The sequence below is a fragment of the Linepithema humile genome, chromosome 2 (genome assembly GCF_040581485.1).
Source record: "Linepithema humile isolate Giens D197 chromosome 2, Lhum_UNIL_v1.0, whole genome shotgun sequence".
Lineage (NCBI taxonomy): Eukaryota > Metazoa > Arthropoda > Insecta > Hymenoptera > Formicidae > Linepithema > Linepithema humile.
In genome coordinates this window covers 28,229,513-28,257,373 of record NC_090129.1, presented here as the reverse complement: position 1 = coordinate 28,257,373, position 27,861 = coordinate 28,229,513, and the positions used below count along the sequence as shown (strand labels likewise).

General features: G+C 40.8%; 1 protein-coding gene and 1 long non-coding RNA gene across 3 annotated transcripts in view; one reads left to right on the top strand and one right to left on the bottom strand.

The window, feature by feature from the left end:
• LOC136997804 (uncharacterized) overlaps nucleotides 1-27,247 on the top strand; it is a 79,026-nt gene extending 51,779 nt beyond the window's left edge. Inside the window, exon 3 of the long non-coding RNA XR_010888447.1 lies at nucleotides 26,881-27,247. This is a non-coding gene — a long non-coding RNA (uncharacterized lncRNA). The remainder of the gene's footprint in view (nucleotides 1-26,880) is intronic.
• The window catches only part of LOC105677337 (tyrosine-protein kinase Dnt), a 79,983-nt gene continuing 60,975 nt past the window's right edge, over nucleotides 8,854-27,861 (bottom strand). For both annotated transcript variants that reach the window (XM_067349122.1, XM_012375897.2), the window contains 5 exons: nucleotides 22,922-23,126; nucleotides 15,571-15,727; nucleotides 14,196-14,463; nucleotides 13,492-13,678; nucleotides 8,854-12,857 (listed from right to left, as the gene is read on the bottom strand). In XM_067349122.1, the coding sequence (XP_067205223.1) occupies nucleotides 12,609-12,857; nucleotides 13,492-13,678; nucleotides 14,196-14,463; nucleotides 15,571-15,727; nucleotides 22,922-23,126 (1,066 nt within the window). In that variant the 3' untranslated portion in view covers nucleotides 8,854-12,608. The remainder of the gene's footprint in view (nucleotides 12,858-13,491; nucleotides 13,679-14,195; nucleotides 14,464-15,570; nucleotides 15,728-22,921; nucleotides 23,127-27,861) is intronic.

Sequence of the window (27,861 nt, the reverse complement as noted above, 5' to 3'; positions counted from 1 at the left end):
TACAAAATATTTACAGCAATTAACAGCGATCGATGAAGAATATTGAAATGACGCTCGGCGGATGCTCAATAATATCTGGCGCTGTCTTCTCGCATGCTTCAGTTTTACCGAAATTATTCCAAACACTTCATTAATATTGCTGTTAATTATTGCCATTGTATAAAAAGCATTTTATGTAACCAATTAAAATTTCGATACAAAATATTTACAGCAATTAACAGCGATCGATGAAGAATATTGAAATGACGCTCGGCGGATGCTCAATAATATCTGGCGCTGTCCTCTCGCGTGCTTCAGTTTTGCCGAGGCGAAATTTTCTCGCGCGTCTTCAGCTGCGCGAGCCGCTGTGAAAAACTTTGAGGACAAAGTGTCTTCCGACGGGGGTTACGTAAGATCGATGCAGGTCCTCATTGCGAGAGCGCGTCTGGTATTATATTAAACGGCGGGACGAAAGGAGGCGAGTTGTGTACCTACGGCGGTGCACACAGGCCTGCGCGCGGCGTACACGCGTGTTACAATGTAAAAGTCTGCGAACGGGTGAAAGTGAGCAGTGCTTTCCCCCGTAAGACGGCTCACGTCTCTCCGATGGTCTCCTTTAAACGCATGCATTACCATCGGTTATGTCATAACCGACAAGCTCGCGCACACGTGTGCGCCACGCACGGGTGTATTTCACCTCGCGTACGTTTTGAAAACGCATAAAGGATCCGTGATACTGTTTGAGTACCATATAAGCGTATGCAAGACACTGTCATAATAATTCTTCTTGATGCCGTTAGATTACGATTAATTGTTGATTGACTTTAATTGGTATTCCAGTCGATATTTTATCTCCAAAGTTTGATTTCTCCGTCGGAGAAATATCGTTGCGTTATTGACATTCATGCCACTTTCACATTACGCATACGAGCACCTTGGAGTCTTTGATATCTTTCATAATTTTGCGATACATCTTTATGCGCGTCTCTTATTCTGACGTCAACAATCGTCGCGGCGTTACGCTGTCGGAGAAACGAGTATAGGTGGTGGAGGGTTTCGCAAACCCTTCCATCGCGACGTCAACGGTCGTAATGGGCGATTGGTTAAACAGTCTCCGATCTTAGAAAGTGAGCCGGTCGGGACTTTTTTTTTTTTTCGCTGGCCATTGTGACTCGCAGGTGATTACAATCATCAGGCTGAACATCCTCCATGAAAAGTCGACGTAACGGCCAAAAATAAAATTTCGCAAGCGGGTTTCTAAAGTCTAACAAAACTTTCGGTCTTTTATGTAAGGAAATTTGCCAATTGATTCAACAATGATAAGAGTAAACCGAAAAACTATGCAGTGGCATACTAACCGACCGATTTGAATACGTTTGAATTTTTAATCGCGTATGTCGCGAAGAAGGCCGCATTTGCCAAAGTAGCCAATTGTCAAATATGTCGGTAAATAATGATACCGAAAGAAGAAAATAAATTTGCATACGAATACGGGATTAATTTCCATATTCATTACGTTCTTGAACTCTATTTTTTATATTTCGAAATATGAATCTTAAAAGAACAGAGATGTGAGTAAGAAAAGTTTAATTTAATCGCATTAATATAAATGTATTCAAAAGTGTAAAGTTATTTTCGGAACGATAAAGCTGATGCGCTGATCCAAAGTTCGATAAAGTGTGTGCTTTATCAGCGAGCAAATTGACGCTTTTTCGACGATGGGGTCATAAATTTTCACCGCTCGCTTTCGGCGCGCAGGTCGCGCGCAAACGATAAAATCGTGTATTTCTATCGCGCGGTTTCACGTGTATTTTTGCCCCATGGCGGCGACACGCAGCATTTGCTCGGAGCCTGAATATTAGGCAATCTAACGCGTCCAAGGCTAGCTGAGCCTTGAGCTGCCTTTCCAAGTGTGTTTCACTAACTCGACCACTCGCTCGATCGCGACTGCTGGCCCGAGTATCATTAGCTTCGAGAATGTTTGCTCTAAATGTCTTCCTTTTATCGCGCAAAAGCAACAAGAAACGCTGCCACTTTCATGCATATTACTTCCGCTGCTCGGTGCGCGCCGGTTTCATTATCGACAAACTCATATCTGGTTTCATTAAAGAGGCAATTGGATAACGCTATGTAATTTCTTTCTTTCACTTTATTGATCAATAAAGGAATACATATTTTTCTAATTATTGTATTTATCCAATTTAGCCGCTCCGCTAATAGAATCGAGCGCTATCGTTTAATTATTATTTCTCTGATCTCATTTCTAATATCTTCTATTTAAGCGCCGACCGCTTCGTTGGATTCTTTCTCGATTTGAAAAGACAGTTTTCTTCGATTTCGCTCCAGCTCGAGCACAAGCGGCTCAAATGTGGCAAACTAAACTAGATTAGACCAAAATGATCTTTGCTCCTTGCTAGACGCGTTGTGACGCATACGATCGATAGTGTTAACCGAGTTTCATAGTATTATATTTCTACGCTATACACGTACTCTTACGATTCATTGATTTCGATTTTATCCTCAATGACACCGTATCGATAAACCGTGAACGCGTCTTTGGCCTGTTTGTTCATCGCGGCTCAGATCTCGAGCTCTCCGCGCGCGCCAGAGGGAACCAGTTTTTCCGACTCGGATGAAAGACCGGTTGGATCGTACGACGGTTTATGTAGCTGTCGCGGCCCGATTGTTTTACCTGGTCTAACTGGAAAGCACGATAATTGCTATTTAAGATGAAGACAAGCGGGGTAAAAAGTTGCGTCACCGCGACTCGAGTCGCGATCGCCGGCGTTATCCGTGAAGCAAATCTAATGTATAATACAACGCCGCTAAATTTGCGATATATTTTGTAATAGAAACACAATGTATGCGATTTTCCGCATGTCGCTGTTATACATAATATACTGTGATATAATCGAAGACGGAAACTTCCACTTCGGATATCAACTGTTAAGTTGGCTAAAGGACCTCGTGGAATAATTTTGAAATCATTTGTTTAAATTATATATTGTACAACAGCTGTTTTAGATGAAAAGAATTTAATAAATATTCGCATTTTTCGACACTTAAATGAAATAACACACACACACACAAGCCTTTTCCTAGAAAGTAAAATAATTAAATTACTGTTGGATTTTTTTATATCTAGAAATAATTGCCTGCAAAACCGTTTTCTACCGTTAATGTGAAAAAAATGGACGCCTGACGCTTTGTTTTCGGAGTTACCTTAATTTAATTTGTTACATTTGAATTACTTAATGCTCGAGCTCACCGAAATCGTAGTGTCGCGCAGGAATCGATTTCTATTTGAGAGATACAAAAAGTTGGCTGTGCGAAAACGTTTTCTTCGTTACGACAAAGTAATGTAATTAGTTTCTTGTCCAACTACCATCTTTCTGTCCCCTCCAAACGTTTGTCGTTTGTTTCCTACCAACCGGACGCGAGGACGAGTGTCCCGTGCTCGAATTATATAACGCCGCACTTTCGTCGGCATCTCTTATGTCAGTACGATCGCATGGCTGTAGCGCACGATGAAGCATTAGTAATCTTTTTCTTTTTATTCGTAAAAATTTCTATAATATTACCAACATTAATAAGTAGTTTTGTGTACAATATCTATATAACATAATAATTGCAGCAAAATACGATTATGATATATTTTGCAAATATTTTTTGTTTTAAATGACAGAAAATTATAAAATAATAAACAGAAATCACGTTTCATCTTAATCTATGAAGTATATTATATTTATTTACGTTAAGAGTTTATTTTATTTGTCAATACATAAAAATAAAGAAAACACGGCACAAGCATCTGGCCTCATAGTTCACTTTAATATTAGTTTCCAATTTTATTTATATTTATATCTATATTTTTAGCGTTAATATAATTAATTTTACAACTTGGATAATCCGACAAGATCAAAATAATTGAATGCTTTCTCTTTTTCTCTTCTAAGCTGCAGATTAATATTTATTATGCTGGACGTTTGCTATGAAAAAAAAAGGCAGGTATTTGTAAGCCGCGAGTTAACAAACAGATTAAAAAGGAATAATTGCAAATCGCCTGCTAATTATTACGACATTCAAGTCAATATCTATTGTCAATATTTATTAAGTTGAAGAGAAAGTTTTGCGATATCGTGATGCCACCGATGATCCATAGTGGCGCAAGGAGAATGGCGACGTCTCTCGGCCTTTCACCCTGCCGAATATTCGCGCAATCTCGGGTATAATGCCTCTTAAAAATCGCGCTTGATGTACGCCGTCATGAACTCATGATTTTATGTTCGTCATAAAGTTTCGGAGAAACGATCGAGCGTGCCATTTTCTTACAGATAACAAACGTCCGTTTCGAAAAATTGATGGCGAGAGATTACGTGAAATTTGCATCTCACGCTAATGTTCATGCGTCCGGATACTTGGAGATGTTAGATACGACGAGATGAGAGAGTGATTGCTGAGTACTCGCGCACTGGCCGATGATAATTATTATCGCGCTACCGTCGTTTCAGCGTATAACAAGAATTGCCGGTTGTCAAACATATCGATCACGTGTAGCCAATGTTACACTTGACATGCCGTGACATTAATGCGCGATCAGACGGCGAACGGACGTCTGTTTTGACAAAGAGAAAGCACGATGTACTTAATATACGCGCCGCGCGCGTAAATGTGTGCGTGTGTATGTACAGAGCTCCCACTCGAAAATTACGAGTGTATAATTTCGTAACCGAGAAGGGCCTCCGAGTGTTTGCTTGCGATAAATAACATTAAAAGAATACTGAACAAACCGACGTGATAACCCAGAAATCTTAAACGCTCGCTGCGTTCTTATTAACGTGACTGAAAATAATCGCGTAAATTTTATGTGGATCCGTGTCGTGTCGCTATTTTATTTGTTTTCAAGTCCAATGGGCTGGAGATATTGCATATTTTTACGGAGAATGGAATCTTTTAACATTTAAGGAATATAAACTTAGCGCTTCACATTCGACATTTCCTCAAACAAGTTTTTTTCCCTGCTTTGTTCTCCGCGTTTATCTGATATTAATAGTAAAAGCCACTCTGAATCGCGATGACAATAAGTCAACAAGTATTTATAATTGTATCAGTGATTATAATTTTTTGTCGCACTAGCGAACTGCGCGTTTAAAATCGTGCTTTGGCAATTCATTCTTTCGCAAAAATATTTAATAATGCAGTTTATTAATGCATAATTAAGCAAAGAATATACACAGATTGCGTAATAAGTTTCCAAACTATCTCACACTAAAAACGCATATATTTTTTATAGAAATTTTTATTATTTTACAACATACGTTTCTCCCTTTTCTGCACACTCTCTTTTTTTTTATCTTTGAATAAAAGGCGCTAGAAGCTTTGTTAAATACAATTATGGAATGTGGTGTGAAATATGGTTCTAGACTTTTCTTGAACGTGTTTGTCAAAACGATTAGTCGGGTCGTCACGCTACGAGACTATTTTCCATGCTTATTTTTTAATAAGCGTATAGTTAAAAATGTTTTCTTGTTTGTTAAACCCTTTAATGATTTTTAAAACAGTATAAACAATTAAAATTACGTAAGAGAGAAAAAGAGATGTTTGTTAAAAACTAATAATAATTTTCATCTAAAAAATTCAAGTAATTTTGATTAAGATAATCTGAAAACTTACTGCACATATAATGTACATTTTGCGAAACCTTTGTTTCAATTTTTTATTCTTTATTCTACGTATTGTGTAACCCATGTTTCTCAAATTTTGAAATCTTACGAGTCAAAAATAATTAATTATCCAAAATTTGAAGCTTTTCTCTGACAACACGGAGAAAAGGTAATTTTGCGTTTTATTATTTATTTATAAAAACGTAAATCACACAGAAGAATGTAATTGTTAAAGTACGGTTTTAGGAATAATATAGTAAATGATAGTAAATAAAAAAAGACAATTGATAATATCAATATTTTGTGCAAGTAGATATAAATATAATAAATGAATTCACTCACCAGCGATGTTATATGACACAAATTTGGTAACACATATGTGGTAACTATAGCTGCAAAAATTAACATATGTATGAATTATTATATATTCTATATATATTAACATTAACACAACTACACTTTAAGTTTTTAAAAGTTTCAATAGATATGTAATAAATATAAGGATTTTAATAAATATCTAATAATCGTGTGTATTTTATGCAAGTGATGTTATTGTATATTTAAAACATGAACAAACAGTTATATTTAATAATTGTATTAAATAGCAAAAAGTAATACCGGCTTGAGCTGCTGTCCGACTGGTTATCTCATCTTTATCTTTATCGAATTGGGAAAACTTTTGATACATTGTGACGTGTTTATGAAATACTGACACTTTTGGCACTTCCGCGCACTATTGATTGAAAATTAACCGGCTTAATTAACTTGTGCAAAAATTATGTTAGAAATTTGTCACGAAACACAAAAGCGAGATAAAACACTTTATGCCGCAACGAGTCTAAATGTAGTCGACTATATGTACATATATTTCGAGCAAATAAAACGAAAAACAATTTGCGCGATTGTCGTACGGACACGTGTACAATTGCAGCTATGTACGTTTCGTTGAAATGCGCCGAGAATTTTCGACACGCTGTGTCTAACGTGTTCTGCAGCATCCGGTACTCGCTCACTGCCCGCAATCCTGATTTTGATTCGCGGTTTACGCCCAAATATTTACGAGAAATAATACGATACTTTAATCGGCACTTCTGATAAGCAGTTTGCACTTGATACGAGCAAAAAGCGAAATACAAAGTGTAACACACTGCACACTCAACGAAAGAAACGAAAGAAATGGTGGATGACGCTGTCCTCAACGTTATCCGGTGCCCCGCTGTTTCTCATTATTGGCAAGGACAAGGACTGATTTAGAAAAAAGGTCGAAGGTCCTTAATTTCACAACTTACTCTTACAAAAGACCTGAATTTCACAGCATATTTGATGTAAATATTCTATAGTTATCTATTTACTAAACTGTATTGAAAATAGAGAACAAGAATTTTTCGGAAGAGTTTTTGCAAATTTTTGTCGGGAACGCCGATTAAAGTGACGGGCGATCGCCGGAACGTATTATTTTTTACTGATATGCGCGATTAATGACCTTTCGTTGGCTGCTGTCTCGTGAATTGAAATCAAGGTTAAAGTCAGCAAAATAAATGTACATTTTTATGCCGCAAATGAAAATAATTCCTACTTTCGAGTAGGAAAGCTTCGAAACGCAATATTTTTTTATTAGATATATAAAATGTTGAAAATATCATCTCTCGAAATCAGAGATCGCGAAAAACATAATTTTTGCTACGTATTCATAGTTGATGATCGTCTCGCTTGTTTTTAATACGCGTGCAATGTCGAGTCGCAGTGCACAAGATTGTAACAATCGGCTACATGAAATATGATGCAAAATCTCGCATTTGCGTTTCGTATATCGCGATACGAATCCGTAATTTTCCGTTCAATAGTACGCGTAATTAACAACAAATATTATTAATTATCTATGTAATTATAATGACATAGATACGAAATCACAATTAATATCCAACGAATATAAATTAAAGATTGCAAATTACTTTTATCGATTTTTCGGTAACAAAAAATCCCGTATTTGGGAAATCTGTCGGTTTGACAGGTTTGACAGACCACCGAAAATAAATGGCCGATTTTATTGCGCGCGAGAACCCACGTGGATCAAGATCCACGAGCATAATCCCATCGGCACCGTCGGGCTTTACGCTTCGTAACAATGCTCCGACTTTCTCCGTCACTTTCATTTTCGTTGGTCGACTGGCAGACTCTCCCGCTTCTCTCTCACTTAGATTAGGAAATAGTGCGTGCCCCCTCTGTGCCCCGGCCTGGATCGCTGTAAACCCGAGTTTGCCGGGCTCTCGAATCGCCTGCGATTGGTACCAGCGATTTTAGAAAGAATCTCTTATCTCCTGACTCGGTGACTCGGTTCTTTCCATTCCGTATCGGTAGAATTTGCGTTATTTTGCACAGATTCTTATTCTACTTCGTGCTTTTTTAACGTTGAACGCCGATCCACAAAGTGTGCACACTTTCACGTGTGCCTATCGTCTTAGTTTTATCACAGAGAAATTGTGACATGATTAATTTTAAATAAATATTAATAATAAGAAATTATTTTTCAGGCTTAATATATATATATATGAATATATACACAATTATTTTCTCTATATTAATATTAATTAGATTAAAGAAGCTATAATTATTCTAATGATATCAATGTTGGGATTAGGAGGTGAAATACGAGACATTGCGAAGAGGATCGATATTTTTTTAACACGTATATTTCACTTTCCGTTGAAAAATAATGCCGTAAATCGTCGTAAGAAATAATAGAATCTGCACAAATCAACTCTCTCGGCGCACCGCTGTTATTCGCTAAAGTTATTTACAATGACTGGAACTGTCGTCCGAAGAAAGGGAGGGGGGGGCTTTTTTTTCTTTTTACTTCTGCGAGCGACGGGGTGACACATCGAAGCGGAAACGATCGGACCCCCGACGCCGTCGAATCTTCCTCCCCGAAAGGGAGGCAGGGGGGGGGGATGATTAGGAGAAGAGAGCGTGTTTGCGCGGAAACGAGCAGCTTCCATTATACAGCGATAGCGAAAAAGTGTGCAGTTATAGCCTACCCTGTTCCTCCATTCAAAAACATTCACGAAATACGAATACACCATAGAACCCGACGATTTCGTTTAAACGCACAACTTCAGAGCGCCGCGATAAATAGTAGCGAGCGATAGCGTATAAATAGCGAATATCGATAATTAGTAGATGAATCTGGCAGTAGTACGAGGAGAGTCGTGAGTTGTTTTTTTTTTTTTTTTTTTTTTTCTTCATTAACGTTTTGCGCAGCAAGTCGATGGAGCAGAAGGGGAGCAGGGAACGACGAGTAAAAGACGAGAGTGCGAATAAAGTTTTGTGGTCGTGGTCAGGAACATGCGACATTTACACATCGAGTACATATAAAAGTGTGTCTTACAATGCGCCTCGCGCCGCAAGCGCGATCCTCGCTCGATTTTGCACCTGTTGCTCGCGCAAAAGACGCGGTCGTCGTATTCAAAGTGCAAGTTAAATATAGATTGTCCCGGGAAAAATGATTAGCCGCACGCTGGCACCCGTGTCGCCGCCACTCCTTTCGACAGGATTGAATTTTGGAACGCGCGAACGACCGATGAGACGTTTGTAGCGCGATCGATTCCAGAATTTCGTTGCGAAAGTTTATTCTAATTATATTAAACGCCCGGAAAAATTGATTAAAAATTGTCCGACGCTTTTGTCAAATTGTGAAGAATCTACCGTTAAAGGGAAAAGACGGTAGATCTAACGTGCGCGACGTCGGTGCGATGTTGCTCTTCTGTACGCTTCAATTTTATTAGAAAATCGCGGAGAGTGTGTTGTATGTTTAATACATCGGTTAAACGTGTTTTCTTATCCCTCGTCTCGTTCGTATACCTCGCCAACTTTAGCTGCCACTTGCGCAATTGCGCTTGCAACAGAAAAGATATAGAATAAGCGCAATTGAACTAATACGATTACGTGTAATACGCTTTGGTATGTCAACATTTACTTATACAATGCAGCGTAATGCTTTAATAAATATACAAAGATATATCAGAACTACTTTAAAGTGTAACTCTACCAGCACAACTCCTAAGGCTATCACGATGAATAAACCAAAATCTCATTAGAACGAAGTTAAATTATTAATACTTATTCTTATTGTTTATTAACGCGCTAAATGTTAATTGTGAAGCCGCCAGAAGCAGGTTCTAAACTCCATTTCCTTCGGTAATGTCTTTCTCTGATGGAAATGTCACGGCGAAACCTTTTACCGTCGCTGACATCACAGTAATTTTACAACAAACAATAAACTGATATATTGCAAAAATTCAAATGGCAAAATATGCTCAAATGTCAAATTAATATCAATGATAGAGCCTATTTTGATCGATTAAAAAATCTCATTCAACGCTACAATTTAAAAGTATAAAATATAGACGTATAATTTTTGCACACCGAACAATACATATATTGAATAATATTGAATATCTAATTATCATCTATTATAGAAAATTATTTTTACATTTCAACTTGCATTTTGCTGAGTCGCAACAGCAATAATTTGCAAAGGCCATATTTTTTTCTCAACAGTCGATTTTCAGAAGACGGATTTGTTGTTATTTTTGCTCCCATTTTTTAAATCACTAATTATCGTTCAATTACTTAACACATTACAGTTCTGTAGCGGCAGAAAAGATCGTTGTAAGCTGACGTAAGGTATACGATACGATTGAAAGGGTCGAGAGCGTGTTGAGGTAGAAATCGCGAGATAATTTTGTGCGCGGCACCATTTTCCCGAGACCTGACATTAAAATCCAGCGTCGATCTTGCGAGACTCTCGTGCTTGTTGTCGGCGCGAGTCACAGAAATTCGAGAAATGATTTTTTTTCGTAGTGTAGCTAATAGATACCTAACTAGTACGTATAGTTCGACCGCCCATTTACGCAACAGCGTGTGTTCACCGAAGGTCGGATACAACAATGGGATCTCTAAGTGTTCCGAGCTTTGTCTTTGCTCTCTCCGTCGTTCCGGTCACGATTATTCGAGGTTTCGCAATCGCGATTGTTAATGAATAACGATCGAGCGACTCGATCGGGTCGCGCAACACGCGCGCACGCCTTTCTGCGCGGCTCGCGTTACGCTCGTCGAGATATTTTCATGGCGGAAAACTCGCGCGGTTTGACAAAGTGTCGGCCCGACAGCGGCGTAGGCTCTCGCAAAAGCGGAATGAATGAAATGGCACCGATCTAATTAACCGATCCGACGCGTTTATAGCCGCCTTACGTAACGAATGCACACACACGTTAGCTTTACACAATCTTATTAATATATTAATATTGTCGTACTTTCAAGAATATAAGTCATTTTGCCGCCTGGATGTTGGAATTTCCCGATTTAATAAGTCCGATCTGTGTACCCTAACATTTCTTAATTCGAAACACTTTCCTAACACAATTGCTTAAAATAATTAGCGATGCGCTTTACGTACTTTCGTTTCGACGTATGTATCTCATTCCGTAAATATACATTATGCTTAGGAAAGGCGTGTTCTCGCAACGTGCTTTCCACACAGTGAAAGAACACTTTTGCTGAAAGATTCAAAAATTGTGCCAGATACAGATCTGAAAATGAATTTTGTTGCACAATCGAAATTTATCAACCGATCTTTTTCGTATCGCAGCAAAACAGTTTCGAGTGCTCTGTTGATAAATTATGTCCAACAAAATTTATTTTCAGATCTGTATCTGGCACAATTTTTAAGCCTTTCAAGCAAAAATATTCTTTCCGTATAATGATTTTAGAAATTCACCGCCTGGACTAGTATTCTTTCACATTTATTTTCGCGTTCTTCTTGCAATACGCTGACGAAGGTTTCGGGAAGGCTTTCTCATTAAATTGAATGCATGGCTTGCGCCGTGGCAATTAAGCGATTTGAAGCTCAAGTATTGCGACGGCCATCTATTTACGAACGCTAATAAATGCAGTTCTAAAGGGCAACGTTTTCATTCAGTCGCCTGAATTCTGCGTTACAACTGCATCGGGAGGACAAAGACGTGCCATGCTGCAGGCGCACTTTGCGCGCAGCACGATTAAAATGTGCAAAAAGCCAGATTCGCCAATTGTAATTATCTTTGTGCGATATATCTTGAATGAATTTAGCCGAGTGAAATAAGATTACCAGGGAGAATAGTGGGGGAATGTTTTCTCGACAAGCCGTTTCATAAAATACTGCACGTTTGTGTATGTGGTTCTCTGTGATTTATATGATAAATTTTAATTGCAAGATAAAAATCTTGTTTAAACAAAAAATATTTAAATAACGAAATTAAATATTTACAACTGCGATTTTATATCATACATAAAAAAAAACGCATTACAAAAATTTATCTGAAGTTTATTCATCGAAAAAAAAAAAAAAAATCTGTTTTAGCAATCTGCATTTCATGAAAAATCATGTCTTCAACATGATTTTTCGGAATATTCGGAATGAATTTTCGGAATCGCGTTTCGCGTGAATGCGAGACACACAAAGTTTGTGCACGTCGCAAGCGTGCGCTCTAATTGCTATGGACGGATATGTCCGTATCGATTTTTCAGTCGTTTTTTTCACGTTAGAAGACGATGCTCTATTTTGATTCACGATCAATTGGTGAACTGGATTATCGGCACGCGTCACATACCTGCAACCACGTGTTCTTATCGCTAATGGCAGTGTATCGCAAATGGGCAGCGACGTTCAATTCCATGCGAGTTTGATTCTATTCTCCCTTCGGACCTTCGATTTGATTGCGAACTTAGTGGACGTATATTTCGGCGGAGTGGGTTCTTCGAACCGCGATAGCCCTTCGCCGTAGTTATTCGACGACTCGCAACACGATGCGAGTCCGAACGAATTTAGCCGGCCGTACGCAATCGATAAATCCGAGGCCAATGTATCGCCAGCAGTCGTTCCGTCGAACGATGCGAGGCCGCGTCGCATTCAGCTCGCCGATGGATCAGTTAGATGAATCCGCCCAGGGCATCGTGGAAGTCTTGCAAATAGGCGAGTAACTGCGGCATGGTTGGCCGATCCCTAGAGAGACCGATCCAGCAGGCTTCCATACAGGCGAACAGCTCATCGGGACAAGGTCTCGGCTGAGCAAGCCGATATCCGTCCCGGAGACACGCCATCATCTCGAACGGGTCCACCTCCACGTACGGCTGCTGACCAAGTGTCGCCAGTTCCCACAGGAATACTCCGAAGGCCCACTTAAAAGCAAAAAAAGCAATTAAAGCTTATCCTTTTAATTCTTTGATAACAAGATCAAAAGCGTTTCTCACACTTGCGTATTTTAATCGTCAATCGTGAATCTACACAGTCGCTACTGCATATTTGTGTATAAAATTGTAGTAACGCAAATTTGAGTCTGTTTGGAAATATCTTGATAAGCTTGCTACAATTTTATTCAATATATAAATATATTGTTGCGTGCCCTAAATCACGCGCCGTTTATCTTTGCCGTGTTGCTATAGTAACATTGATTAACGAACTATTTGATAGTTTGTAAAAGAGTTTGTAATAAATTAAATGTCATGTGTCAATATTACCATAGAAACTAACTAATGTTTATTAAATTATCGATTTTCTCGGACTGTCAGATTTATGCTAGCTGTCAGATTGTGCGGACGCGTATCTGGTTACGTCGTTACGTTGTTGTGTTATTCAGTGTTTGACAATTAAAGTGTTTTACTATTAAAATTGTGTTCAGTTCTTCGCGCGTGTAATTATCATTCGGGCGATCGCGGACTGTCAATTACGACGCGCGGACGCAACAATATTTATATCAGAAAAAGGGAACGCAACACAGTTGGCGACGTTTGTCAGCATAAATTGAGATCGTACCACGTCGGTCGCCGTGCTGTACTCGTTACGCTGGAGACTCTCTAAGGCCATCCAACGTATGGGTCGGTTCTCGTTATCGCCGAGACAATGGTAATCCTGAGGGAACAGGTCCCGAGCCAGGGCGGCGTCAGCCAATCTCACGCGAAGACTGCTTGGTTCGATCAGGCAATTCCTGGCAGCGATATCCCTAGAAACAAATTATCGATCCTGAGACGGAAACGATCGCGCTGACATTTCGACGATAACCGTGATAGACGAGCTCTGTACACCGCAGGAGACAATGACAGTTCTAATGGCGGCTTCGCGGTCGCGACAATAATTCATTTTATTGTGCGCTTAGCAAGTCGTCCAAATTCTAATTCTTAATCCAATGTAATCGTCATGTGTCAAAATCCATGTGATTTTCCTTAAAACATTTGAAGGCGATACAAAATTGATTGGACAGAATATAATTTTAAATTTTGAAATTGCTGGAAATACAAAAGTTTCTACAATTTTCAAGGCAATTTAATCAATAATACAATATTCTTCGGCATTGTTTATCACTTTTTACAACTTTCGAACGATCTGTCTACACACGAGCGATGGAAACTTTTGCATACTTTTGCAATATAATTGGTACTAAAGAATAATGATTTCTAAGATTGTAAAACAATTAGGTTTAATAGCGTTGAAATAAGATGTGGACAATAATGTATGCCAACCTGTGCAACAGTCCTCGTCCGTGGAGAAACGCTCCAGCTCTAGCAGTCTGTGCACCAACGTGTACCAGGTCTCTAGTCACCGGATGATGGTTTCCATCGGTAAGATAGACTTTCAGGTTCAGCTCACCGGGCGTGCATGTGTAAGCCAGTAAAGGGCATGAACTGTCCAGACAAGCGGCCGCCAAAGAGGCAATGTTTGTGTGAACTAATCCAGCTAGTTGCGAACCCTCCACAACTAAAAGAGAGGCTTGATAGGCGGACGCCACTTCTGGAATAAACATGATTATGCAGTCTTAATGATGCCGTAATTAGAATGCCAACGTGTTAATAGGAATTAAGCCTTTATTTTACCTTGCGTTGTCTGACAAATATTTGTACCAACTTACTTTATATAATTAATTGAAATAATAATGCAAACTTAAATTTGCTATAAGAATATTTTTATCTAAATAATATTATAATCTTTAATTATTTTTTAGTAGAATAGATTACTTTACAAACGTTCGAATAAATGTGCGACATAACGTATAGAAGAAAAGATATCATTATTCAATTTTATATTTGAATATTAAATCAACAGGTATTGAATAACCGATAGTAGATACAACACCTTTCTATTTTATCCTGAACAGGTATTCTCATTGATCTATAGATCATTGAAGTGTAATTTTCTTTGAGAAAGATGATAATTACGATTCATAAATTGATGAATGTAATAAACAAAGTATTTACTATTAAAATATTTTGATTAACAAATAGTTATTAGTGTACATTTAAAAATACAGTTAAAAATAGACAATGTAATATTATTTTACATGACATACTATATATAGAACATAATATAAAACACATATAATAGTAAGGCTCTATGATAACAAGAAATATAATAGAAGAGCATTAAGAGCCGTCGCAGGATGTTAGTGCTAAATTTTTAATTTTTCTTAAAAAAATTAATAAATTAGCCCACAAAAGACAGTTAAATTGTACACCGATCTCAGATCGAGATACCTAAAGTGTACAAAATTTTAAGTACATTGTTCTCATATATCGAGAAACTTAATGCACATATAGGAATTATTGGAAAGAAAGGAAGAGAGAGAAAAAATATCAAGGCGCGAGTGGCTAAGCCGGGAATTGAACCCGGGTCTTCCGCTTGCCGGGCGAATGTTCTAACCACTAAACTACTCAGACCCCACGCTTCTAACATTTATCTCTCCTAGATTAGGAAATCAACAATTCTGTAGAACATAAACGCGTTATAATGCCCGTGTGATTTAAAAACACATATAATAGTAAGGCTCCATATGATAACAATCAAGAAATATAATAGAAATATAATATAAAACATTTCTTTCATAATTTAAAACAGTCTCACCTGTAACTGTCTTTAGGATGACTTCCTGTTCTCGTCCGGCTATCTCCAAAGTTCCTTTGTATATGCGACCAAATGTACCCTCCCGCACGAGAGTACGACAATACAACGCTGATCTCGACACAGCGAGCGCTCTGGCCTTTTCACACGGATCGGTCGACTGAAAATCATGATATATATATTCTTTCAATTTCTATATAAATAATTGTTAAATAATACAAGCAGTATAGTTAGCTTCTAAAATACTTCATGCAACAATGAAAAATTAATTATTATCGAGAGTGACCTAAAATGTATCACTGAAATTTCCCGACATTTGACAAATTAAAAAAGTGAAGTAATTTTCGAAAACAAAGTTGAATAATAAAGAGCAATGAATGAAAATTTCTCTCACACGGATCGGTCGACTAAAAATCATGATATTATATATATTCTTTCAATTTTTATATAAATAATTGTTAAATAATACAAGCAGTATAGTTAGCTTCTAAAATACTTCATGCAACAATGAAAAATTAATTACTATCGCGGTTGACCTAAAATATATCACTAAAATTTCCTGACATTTGACAAATTAAAAGAGTAATTTTCGAAAACAAGGTTGAATAATAAAAAGCAATGAATAAAAGTTTCTCGTACGATTAACATATTTCAGATTTTTATATCTTTCGGAGAAAAAGTATGAAATTTATGCAATAATTTCTACGTTGATAGTTAACAACTCGAACTTGCTGTTATTTAAAATCTCAATCCCGCGGTCGGGCGCACTTGCATAATTCATAACACACTCTCTCTCTCTTTCTCTCTCTCTCTCTCTCTTGAAAAAAAAACCCCATCAGGCGGGGATTCATTAAAAAGGCATTTGTCGTGTGTAAGGTGACGCCGACGAGATCTCGCTCGGGTCCTCCGGGGAAACGCGCAGGGAAGAATTCTCCCTCCCCTCGGGCGTTGTCGTTATGGCATCGCGCGGTTCTCTTTGTTCGCCAGGCGGATTTCCATCGGTCCCGACGTAAAACGCGAGAAAGCTATGCGACGCGCTCACAGGAGGGGTGACTATTCATTAATTTCAATTTTCCGGAGTTTTGCCTTCGGCCCCTCCCGTTCCATTTGGACATACACGCGCGCGCGCAACATTCGCGCGTAGACGGGAACGAGCCGCGGGGGCGGAAAGGGAATGGGGGAAAAAAAGGAAAAGAAACGACGGAAAAACCAGTTCGAAACACGTCGATGCGACCGCGCCGCGAAATTACCGGGCGGTGTATTGGATTCGAGAAAGAGATGCGCGCGCGCGCGCGCGCGCGGTGGCAACGGCAGGGAGATCCGAATGGACGCGAGGTTTGGTCCGCGAGTGGTCTGGGAAATTATTTACGAAATTCCCGGATAGCGCGGGATGCTCGGTGAAAATGCAAACACCGCGGCTAATTCCGCGGCTTATCGAGGTCTGTGATTATTGCAGAGGCGAATTGTGTCGGCGCGCCTAGCGAGCGTTGTTTTCGCGCGAACGATGGCGAAGCTCGGACCGAGGACGTATACGCAATTCGTCGATTTCGCTTTCCCCCGCGGTTATATTTTTTTCGCGACTCGATCTCGATACGCGCACGTGTGTGTGTGTGTGTATTTTTTTTCCGATGAAAATGTGATGAGCGAGATGGGAAATTGCCGGACGGGGACCGTTTCGCGCCCTAAAGGTGCGAATGGCGTTCAGTGTTGCGTAACGAAGCTATAAATATAAATTAGATTAGCATTAAGAATTGAAGTCTGATTTCCAGTCGCCATAAATTCCGTAGCCTAGTTTCAACTCTGAAATGCTAGAGGGACTAAAGTAACTTGCAATTAAATTTTACATTCGATGAGTTTTCATAAATAAAAATGACTTTGATTTGCATTCGAAAATGAAGGAACGGAAAATTGGCGACTTGTTCGACGCAAAGCGACTCCTTCGTTCGCACTATTTTCTATTACTTCTTAATATTTTGAATATTTAATCATTCCAACTGTTTTCGGTCGTAAATATTCAGATAAACGATCGTTCGAAGCTTAACTTACGCTTACTAATGCGCGTTTACTTCGCTGTTTGCATTAGAGAATCAGAATCGCAGTATCGAACGTATAGCGCCACGGGCGAGAGTTTTTAGCTCTCGTCCAGTACGGAGCAGCGATTTGATTTATTTACCGAAAGGCTTTCGTCAAACATCACGTTCATTCGTTCATACGCTCGTTCGCTCGTTCATTCGTTCGAACGCTGAAGGCGTTCTAAAAGCTTCGTTTTCAGACTACCGCGTCCGACATGCCCAGAGCGACGCGCACTTTTAATTCGACTGCGCCGATTTAATAATACAGTTTTACCGTCTCACTCGATTAAAGCAGCGGCTCGGCACGACAGAGCGGAGCTTGGCGGCGGCGAGAATTAATTAAATCGAAGAATCGGCTTTTACGTAACCCAGCGTCAACTAATAACGCAGCGGCAACTCGATACGTCGCGAAGTATAATTGCTAATTCAACGACGCAATCGCCGTCCGCGCGCGGCGCCTGCACTTTTGTAATTCTATTACTATCTTAAATGATTTACGCCGGCTTTTTAATTCGCACGAAATTACCGCTGTTGCCGAGTCAGTCTGTCTCGCCGCGCGAGCAAGATTTACAAAATAAACTGCTAGACATTCATCTCTTTCAGAGATGTAAACTGCGTGTTTCGCTCATCGTCGGCTTACAATTTGCTATTGAAATAATTTCTCAAAAGTTTCTAATTAAGTATACAATTCTTTCATCAGTTAATGTGTGTGAAATTATGTTCTAATTTATTTAATTTATATATTTCACATGACAATGACTTAAAAATAAAATATACGGAGAAATTATTGAAAATAAATGTACAAAATGTTTAATATGCTATATGTAGTTTCTGTAAATTTAAATTTCGGATTTTGTCGCTGTGATCCGAGAAAATAACAATCGAAATACACATACAAGTCTCATATTTTGAGACTTTATCGAAAAGAGTGTTAATTTTTGTGTGTTTCTCTGTTTTCAAAGTCTCAAAATATGTTTCACGTTTCTTACATCAATCAGTTTCGTGTAACAGCGTACGTATTTTTTCCAAATTTTAATTGTTATTTTCTCGAGTCACAGCGACAGAATCCGATTGAAATTAACAGAAATTGCATATAGATATCAAACATTTTGTATATTATTTATATATTTTATTTCTCTTTACATACAGCGGGGCAACAACCCTAAAATATCGAATGAAAAATAAATATACTGAAAAAATAATGCGTAAAGTCAATTTTCGACGACACGAGAGAACGAATTAAACTACACACACACACGCATAACAATAAAGCTAAATTCCCCGTGATAATTTGCTTCGATAAGCAACTATTCGTTTCTCGTCGAGCAAGTGCAAAGTACGAGGATCAGATAGGAACAGCGGTAAATACATCAGTCACAGCGGAACTTTTACGAGGAAAAAGACACGGATCTCGGGGCGTTGCGGTTAGGCCATGCGGAAAATGCCGGGGTCGCCAGTGCCATTTCCCTGCGCTCGTCTCCGCTCGCGCAGAAATCCACGAAGGAGATCCCGCAGGAGGAGGAGGACGTGTGTTTGTCCTCGTGCCGAAGATCGTTTCGCCCCCCACGATAGACAGCGCCAGGTAATGGCTTCCCCAGCAATGGGATCTCAAGCGTATCGTTTTACAGGGTGGGGTAAGACGCTGCCGCTGGATTACGTCAGTCCGAGAGAGGGACCCGGCGGTGGCTCGTGGATGGGGGAGGGTAAGTTTTCACGAAGGTTCACGGTTACATCAATCGGTTAGTGCGCGTACGTACGTGCCGGCGCGCACGTGCGCGTAACTGTACGTGAGCGTGCAGAACTGAGTCTGCTTTCCGCGCGCGCGCGCGTGTGTGTGCGCGTATGTGTGTGTGTGTGTGTTCACAGGGTTGGTTGCGTTCGAGACGGAGCGTCGCGTCGGAGGGTTGGTTGAGGCACATACGCGCGTATACCCGGTAAATTGATCCAAGATCAAAGCCGAAACAATCACAGGGCCCACTTCCAGCTACACTCTCTCCCCCCCCCCCCTCGCTCTCTCCCTCCCCGTCTCCTCCTTTTCCGTGCCGCGTCTGAGAAGGGCCGAGCGCCGGCGTCAGCGTCGGCGACGAGCGGCTGCCGTAGCCCGTGTGTGTGCAACAACCCCCGCCCGCCCGCCGGCGCGCACTCTCCTTCCCGACAAAGTGCAGGTGGGTGCCCGCGCGTTTCTTTTTCCGGGGAAATTAATGCAAAACGCTTGTTCCGACGGGAACAAGCGGCGCGGCGCGGCGCGGCCGCGCCGCAGGAAACGCGCCGGGTCTCATATTTATTCGACATTTTCGCGCGCGACCCTCGCTCTCTCTCCTCTCTTTGACTGCGCACTTTGCAGGATGATACTTCGGGGATGACGGAATAATAGCGGCGGGTAATAGCGCGTGCTCTAAAACGGTAGTTAAAACGGCGCGGCCGGCCGTGACACGCGGCGATTGCGTGCGCGGCCGGTTATTGAAATCGATCTTTACCGCCTGTGGCCGCCCGTAAATAGCGCCGTACGCATGTCGAAACGCACGTATTACACGCGGAAGGACACTTACGAATTGCCTTATCGTCCTGCATAAAGACGTAGTCGTATTAATTATATTGGCTAACTTTTTTTTGACAAAGTCTTTAACCGGCGATCATTTCTGCTCAAACAATAAATAAACTTTTCTCCATACGTAATTATAAAAATACCGTACATAATGTACAGATATAAAAATATTGCAGCATAAATTCAATTCTCGAATAAGATACATATATTTTTTCATTACCGATCAAAGAGCGTATTTTTTATCAGGAATTTCTATTTTTGCCGAAAAAGATTACATGACACTTCTTTAAAAAACGATGCGTCGAATATCTTGTTTTCTCGAACGTGAACTCGAAGCTGTGAAAGGTCAGCAGCTATGCTAAAGCAACGATAAGTGAGAGAGAGAGAGAGAGAGAGAGAGAGAGAGAGAGAGAGAGAGAGAGAGAGAGAGATTGCGCGCGGCTGGAACTCGGCAGAAATCGGCGAGTATGCTCGAGAAGACGAAATCGAAGGCGAAAAGCACTACACGCGTAGAACTCTTTCCCTACGTCTCGTCTCTCGGTGAAAAGCGGCGGGTGGGGAGGGTTGTAGGTTGGCGGAGGGTTTAGAATCGCTGAATAAAGAGCCGAAGGGCTGGAAAAGGGTTGGGCGGCAAAGTTGTCCGTGGAAAGCGGCTCGCTCGGCCGCAAACTCGATAAAGTTGCGAGGCGCGGCACTCGTTGTGTATACGGGACGGTGCGGGACAGGATGAGACAGAAGGAGGAGTCGTCTCGCGCGCCGTTTCCGCTTCCGGTAGTCGGCGGCAGACGACGAGTTCACGATAGCGAATTGGAAAGGAGCGAACCGGGAGAAAATCGGATTTCCCGACGCGCAATACAAGTTTCGCGTTCATCGTCGAGTCTGTTTCACGGACTGTTTCGTCGTGATTAAAAAAAGCCGCGAAGCGCGACAACGCGCGAGAAGAAACGACAAATCGTATCAAGTGCAATTTGTCATTTGCAATCGGAAAAGGGAGAGCGATGTTAGCAAAGCTCACATAATTAGCCGGACTACGCTCTCCGATTAACATTCCAGCCAACTGCGGTTTAATTAAATTTTTTTTTACTTTGTTCATTTCTTTGCTATCGAAGATCGTCGTGTCTCATTATTTTTTGTCTTTGGATTTATTTTCTTAGCGAGAGCTTGCCTCGAAAAAGTCAATGTCTTTCCAAATCGCGTTCGCCAAATTATTGCCGTCTAATTAGTCGGATTTCCAGATACCGAATAACGCTTATAATATAAATATAAGTGTCTAAAATCGTGCATGTTTTATGCAGTTCTAAGTAACCTTAAGTAGTTTCTAAAAAGTCGCCAGATCTGCGGAAATCAAGAAGAACGAGAGACCGAACAGACTGCATCGAAAAGACGCAACATGTCTGAAAGAAGATCTCTCAATTATGTACTAAACAAGTAAAACATTATTTGAGCTATTCATATCTTCGATTGCCGGCTTCAAACTTACAATAAGAACTTTGCCACTCGCTAACAAAATCTTAAAACAGTGATTTTGACACATATTGACGTCAAAAAATATACCCGAGTCGAAATTTTTCTCCATTTTTCGACCTTAATGTTCAATCTAACACCTACTTTTGACCAAAATGTACAATCTAATACCTAATTTGATACTTTAAGCAGTCACATTACCCTATTCTGAACCTATTTAACCCCTGGCTCTTTACCGAAACTCCTCTTTTAAACCTCATAATAAGAAACAGTTCGTTTACTGCCTATTTGAGGTACAAAATAGCAACAAATACAATACAATACCCGAGTCGAAATTTTTCTCCTATTTTCAACCTTAATGTTCAATCTAACACCTACTTTTGACCAAAATGTTCAATCTAATACCTAATTTGATATTTTAGGCAGTCACGTCACCCTATTCTGAACCTATTTAACCTCTGGCTCTTTACCGAAATTCCTCTTTGAAACCTCATAATGGGAAACAGTTCGTTTACTGCCTATTTGAGGTACAAAATAGGAGCAAATACAATACAATACCCAAGTCGAAATTTTTCTCCTATTTTCGACCTTAATGTTCAATCCAACACCTACTTTCGACCAAAATGTTCAACCTAACATCTAATTTGATACTTTAGGCAGTCACATCACCCTATCTTGAACCTATTTAACCTCTGGCTCTTTAATGAAACTCCTCTTTTAAACCTCATAATAAGTAACAGTTCGTTTACTGCCTATTTAAGGTAAAAAATAAGAACAAATACAATACATACATATTTTTATATAAATGAAACCTATCAAAATCCTCCAGAATCCGTAAACGTGAAAAAATAGAGGTTGAAATTAGGAATAATATTTCGACTCGGGTACATACATATTCTTATATAAATAAAACCTATCAAAATCTTCCAGAATCCGTAAACGTGAAAAAATAGGGGTTGAAATTAGAAATAAAATTTTGACTCAGGTATATACATATTCTTATATAAATGAAACCTATCAAAATCCCTCAGAATCCGTAGACGTGAAAAAATGGAAGTTGAAATTAGGAATAAAATTTTTCGAGTATACTTTTAAAATTAAGACTCCGATTTCGATCCGCGTAATATAGTATACAGGTGATAAGCAACGCATACATAAAACGATGCAAAATGATATTTTATTCGAACACAAATGTTAAAACATATACACATGACACTTGGCATGCGTCTCCGCTTTCAAATGGACGATCCCGCAGGATCGTCTGGTCGCATACCTGGCTCAGATGCGTCACGTGACTCGCCGCATAGTAACTCGCTCTGGAGCCGCACGGTCTCGCGTACAGCGGCTCGAGGTCGGCGATGGTGGCGTAACTTCCGGAATTCGCGCTTCCGGGCCGTGGGTCGACTTTAACTAAAACGGAACTCCTGGCTAGGCCGCCGGTCTCGGCCGCGGAGTAACTGCAGCAGGGTAGAGTTTTCCTGAAAAAACGAAAGGATCTCAGCGGGCGATTGTTACACCTGGGTTAATTATCGTCACAATAGCGCGGCGCGCGCCGCGCCATCAAGGCGGGCGCTCCACCCGAATTGTCACGGATCTCGCAGACGGTTTCGCCGAAGCAAATTTTACCTCGTCGAATTTCTTCTGCAAATGCCTTACCGACTTCGCTGCGCTGCGAACATCGCCGACAGGATTATTTTGGCGCAGAGCGCTTTAAAACAATAAATTTTTTTTTTTTTTTTTAAGACTTATTATTCGTCTCTTTTATATCAATTTATATCGGTAAAAATCAGGCAATTTATTGCCTGTGATACATCGAAGGATCCTTTACGATTGCTTTATGAAATCTGACGCGTACACTTCTCCCAGCAAAAGTGGCAAGAACGGTGCATTATCGTATTTCAAAAGCACACCCCATTCTACATCCTATACATAACCCTCAACTAGGAATTATCTTCGACAAGAAGTTCCTCGAGTATTCTCTATCTCTAGGAGGATTTACATCTCTCTCGTCCCGGATGAGCTTCCGAGAAGCTCGAAATAATCCTCTCTCTTTCGTACCGACGACGATCTTTCGCGACAAGAAAGCGCACCAATTCGATTTCACCTCAGAAAGCTACTTTGACATCATTCATTGACCCTGAAAACGCGATTTTCGTTTCAGATCATTGGTTAGAGTTGTGCTTATTTTTTTGAGTACAAATTTTTGAAAAAATGTTGTACATAAAAGTTGTAGAATTTTGCATCTTCAAAATGATAATTAAACTCTGTTTTTGGTCAAAATATCTTGAAATGTTTTGCATTATGACACATTATCGTTTCACGCATCGCTAAACTCTACAATTTTTGTACCTAACATTTTTCTTCGAAAATATTGAATTTTCAAGACATTCGGGAGATTCGGGATTTTTTTAACCATATAGATGGATGTACGCTGCGTAAGTTAATAGAGTTTGCGGAGCGGGTCGTTAAAAGTAAAGGCATTGTTCCCACAGCAGCGAGACGTTCTAAAGAGACCGAAAAGAAGAAACAGGACGGAATGACGACTGAAAAATACTGGCGAGAAATAGAAGAGCGGGTATTTTTAGCGATTTATTGGCCGTTTCGTGCATGTAAATCTGCCGCCAAACGTATTCGCTAAAAAGACGAACGATGGAAAAACGCGCACTGCCATCGATTTCAAATATCCCCTGTTCGTTCGGCTCGTTTATTTTTACGCGACCCTTACGGAAACGTTTCTCGCAGCCAGATCGACTTCCGGCGAATCCGTCTGCGCTTGCGAAAACGCGTCCTTCATCAGGACGGATACGTTAAAGCGCCGTTTGGAAAGTAATATCACTTATGTAACTCGCGTGCAAGTATTTGCGCAGAAATTTGCATAAATCGAAAATTTATAGCGAAATCGAGGACGTGCAATATATATTATTATCGGGGGCTTCGAGCGAAATCCGCGCGCAAACTAACTTTTAGCATAATCTGATAAGTTCTGAAAGAGAATGGTTTACAAGGTGTCTCGGGGTTCAATAGCCTTCCTTCAAAGGACGAGGCGATAAATCCGCCAACTCGTGAATAAATTATACATAGAAATAAGTCTCAAGTTTATATCGATATCCCGCAAGGATGGCTGAACCGCGCGAAGTCATTTGGGCTTGGCAAATTCACGGACCTCGCACACTGTTATCATACACACACACACACAAATACACTGACACACTTACATTTTGCACATAATAATCGGTATCATATAATTATCGCCCGCGCCGGAACCAGATGGCCGTAAGAGGGAACATTATACAGCGGTATATCGTGAACGTGATACAATATTTCGAAAACGTTGCGCAATATTTCTGAAATACCAATTAATTTTATAAACCAACGTAGCGCGAGGGTTCTCGGAAAAAAGAAATCAGTAATGTGTTTAGAATTACGGAGGGAGAAAGATCAATCGAATCAATATCGAAACACAAAAATAAACATCCCGGCGCAACGGGAGTAGAAGTTGGAAGACTTGCAACGAAGTCCCGATGCGAGTTTCGCGAGTGGCGTAACTACTGCGGAGGAGAAAACTTTTCGCTTGCTTTGCCGAATCTCGAAGGTGCCTTTTGTACGTCGAGTTCGTCGATGCGGCAGGAAGGGCTTACGGGGGGGGGGGACGAGGGGGGCGGCATCGTGTTCGCTCGAGCGAACGGATGTAAAATCTGCAGTTTTACCCCGCCGGCGGGGATGTACGTGGCGCGTCGGCGGAGACGCAGAGAAAGAAAGAGACAGAGAGAGAGAGAGAGAAAGAGAGAGGGCAAAACAAAGATCCCCGTTTCTCCGCGTGTTATCAGGGTGGAGAGCCTCAAAAGAGCTAATATATCCCGGGAGAGACAATTGGCCTACGCCGGGAGGAAACGCGAAGGAGAGCGAAAAGGCGGTACAAAGTGAGGGCGCGTCCCTATCTCGGGGCTCCTTATAAAAGGCCATTTTACCATGCGATAAATATTTGATGTCTCCCGATGCGGGATCATTGTTACGGATGATCGTGTTCAATCGCATTCGCGTCACGCGCCGACCAATTGCGCGTTGTTTGTTTCCGGGCGAACATCTGTTGCTTTCTTTCCTTTTTTTTTTTTGTTTTTTTTTCTGTTTTTTCCCCCCCGAACGCGCTCCGGTCAGTGCTACGGCGGGATATTGATTTCAATTCCGCGACAGATCGCTGCGTAATATTTCAATCTCGCGTAAAATAACACAGGAGTTAACGTAATATATCTTCCTGTGCGCTGCGTTTTTTTTACCTCGCGGTCTCCGCGCGGATCGATCGAGGAAAAACGAGATATAAATTCTCGATGCAATTACAATTTTTCCATTATACAAATATGTTAACAATTTTGTGCGCTCTTGTTTGCTCTGCAATAAGTACTTGATAAAATTACGAAATAATTGTATTACAAAAGGGGGGGAGGGGGCAAAAAAAAAGTGTTGGGACAAACGGTTTTGCAGTTAAGTTTCGCGAGTACGAACTGAAAAATGTAACGCAACATTTCTACGATAACAAAGTTCGTCGGGCGAGCAAATCCGCTGTCTATCGTTTAATGAGAAAGATTTGCGACAAGGAAACATCAAAAGAGCTAATAAATATCCGGGTAAAGGACAATTCGCCCTCTCCGGGACAAACAATAGGGGAACGGAAGGAGATGGCGGTAAGATGAAGTAAAAGTAGCTTTCCTCCCCCGCCCGACTCCGCCGTGGCAGTATGGTTTCTATCTCGTTCAAGTTCCTCGATTATGGCCCGCGAAGTGAAGGCACCGGAATGGAACATTCGATGCGCCAAGGCATAAAATAATTACAGCGAAAATAACGATCGAACTTTAAAAGCGGCAGCCGGAAGTTTTCGCATAATATTCGCCGTTAATGAGTGGAATGGCGCTAGAAACTCGGTCTGCTTCTCGTTAACGAGAAAAATTCATGACAAAGGCTTTTCCGAGGGCCCGATGTGTGTACTCGGATAAAGTTAACTGACTCTAACCGACGAGAAAAACGGCGGGCAATGAAAAGGAGCCGAAAAATTATTTCGATGCATAAAATACGCATGTGAAATTGATCGATTCTGTTCGCCCAGAAAGTGAACAAGGCTCGTCATTTACAATGATACAGCGCGTAAAGGCATTGTATTATAAAATAACGTAAAATAGACGAAAGATTCGCGCGCGAACAATATGTATAAAGTAATCAGAACCGACAATATTGTTTCAGAGGATCAGACGCAATATTAATTTCGGAAAATGCCGCGGCGACGCTGGAAACGCCGACTTATGCGCGCACACATGGTGAAAGGCGGTTCGGCGGACAAAAAAGGGAGAGCATGAATATGGAAAGAGAGGCGAAAAAGCGGATCCTCTTCTCGACCCCTAACATCCTCCTTACATTCTCGCTGGCAGGGAGTCCCCCGAAGGTACGAAGAACTGGGTGAGTATAGCTATGCAATAAAATGTCGGCTGCCGTGCCAAGCGACCGACGGATCACCGGCGGCTTATTGAAAGGATATTTCATTCGGACGAGTTCCTCCCATCCAGCTTATCCCCGCGAATTTCCCGCGGGGGTGCGGAAATCTTCTCTCTCTCTCTCTATCTCGTCGCGTCCCTCGGACCGATTTTGCCCGGCGTCTTGCGCTCGGCAGAAAATTCGCGGAACACGCGCGTCCGCGTTACTTTTCATCCGAGCGGCGCGCGGAAAGTGAGAGCGCGCGCTCGGAGATTCGGTGAAAAGGGCGCATTTACAGACGGCATCTTACGTAATGGAAATCTCACCCCCCCAGCGTCGATTTACTCTCCGCGAGAGGGACGAGAAGTGCGATCCTTTCAAACGCGAATTTAATAAGTGGTAAAATGAGAAGCAGGCGCGGCGGCGAGCGCGCGTTATTCTCTCGCGTCACGTCGGAAATCTACCGGTTCTGTCGGTGACGTGTTTTTGCGAAATTATTATCGCCCCGCGCCACTCGTTATCGGCGCTGCACCGATATTGCGTGCGCCGCGTTGTACAACTCTAACGAGATTAAAGCTACAAGACGGGGAATTTTCGGGAGAGGATAAATTTGATAAGCCTTCTCCTCTCCGTTCGAAACACTTATTCATTTTTTACGGATCTTATTCTTCAAACTTTTCCAATCTTTTTCATCTCTTTAACATTTTAAACGCTCCATTATTAAACGCCGGGCTTTAGCTACGGCGAGGCTTG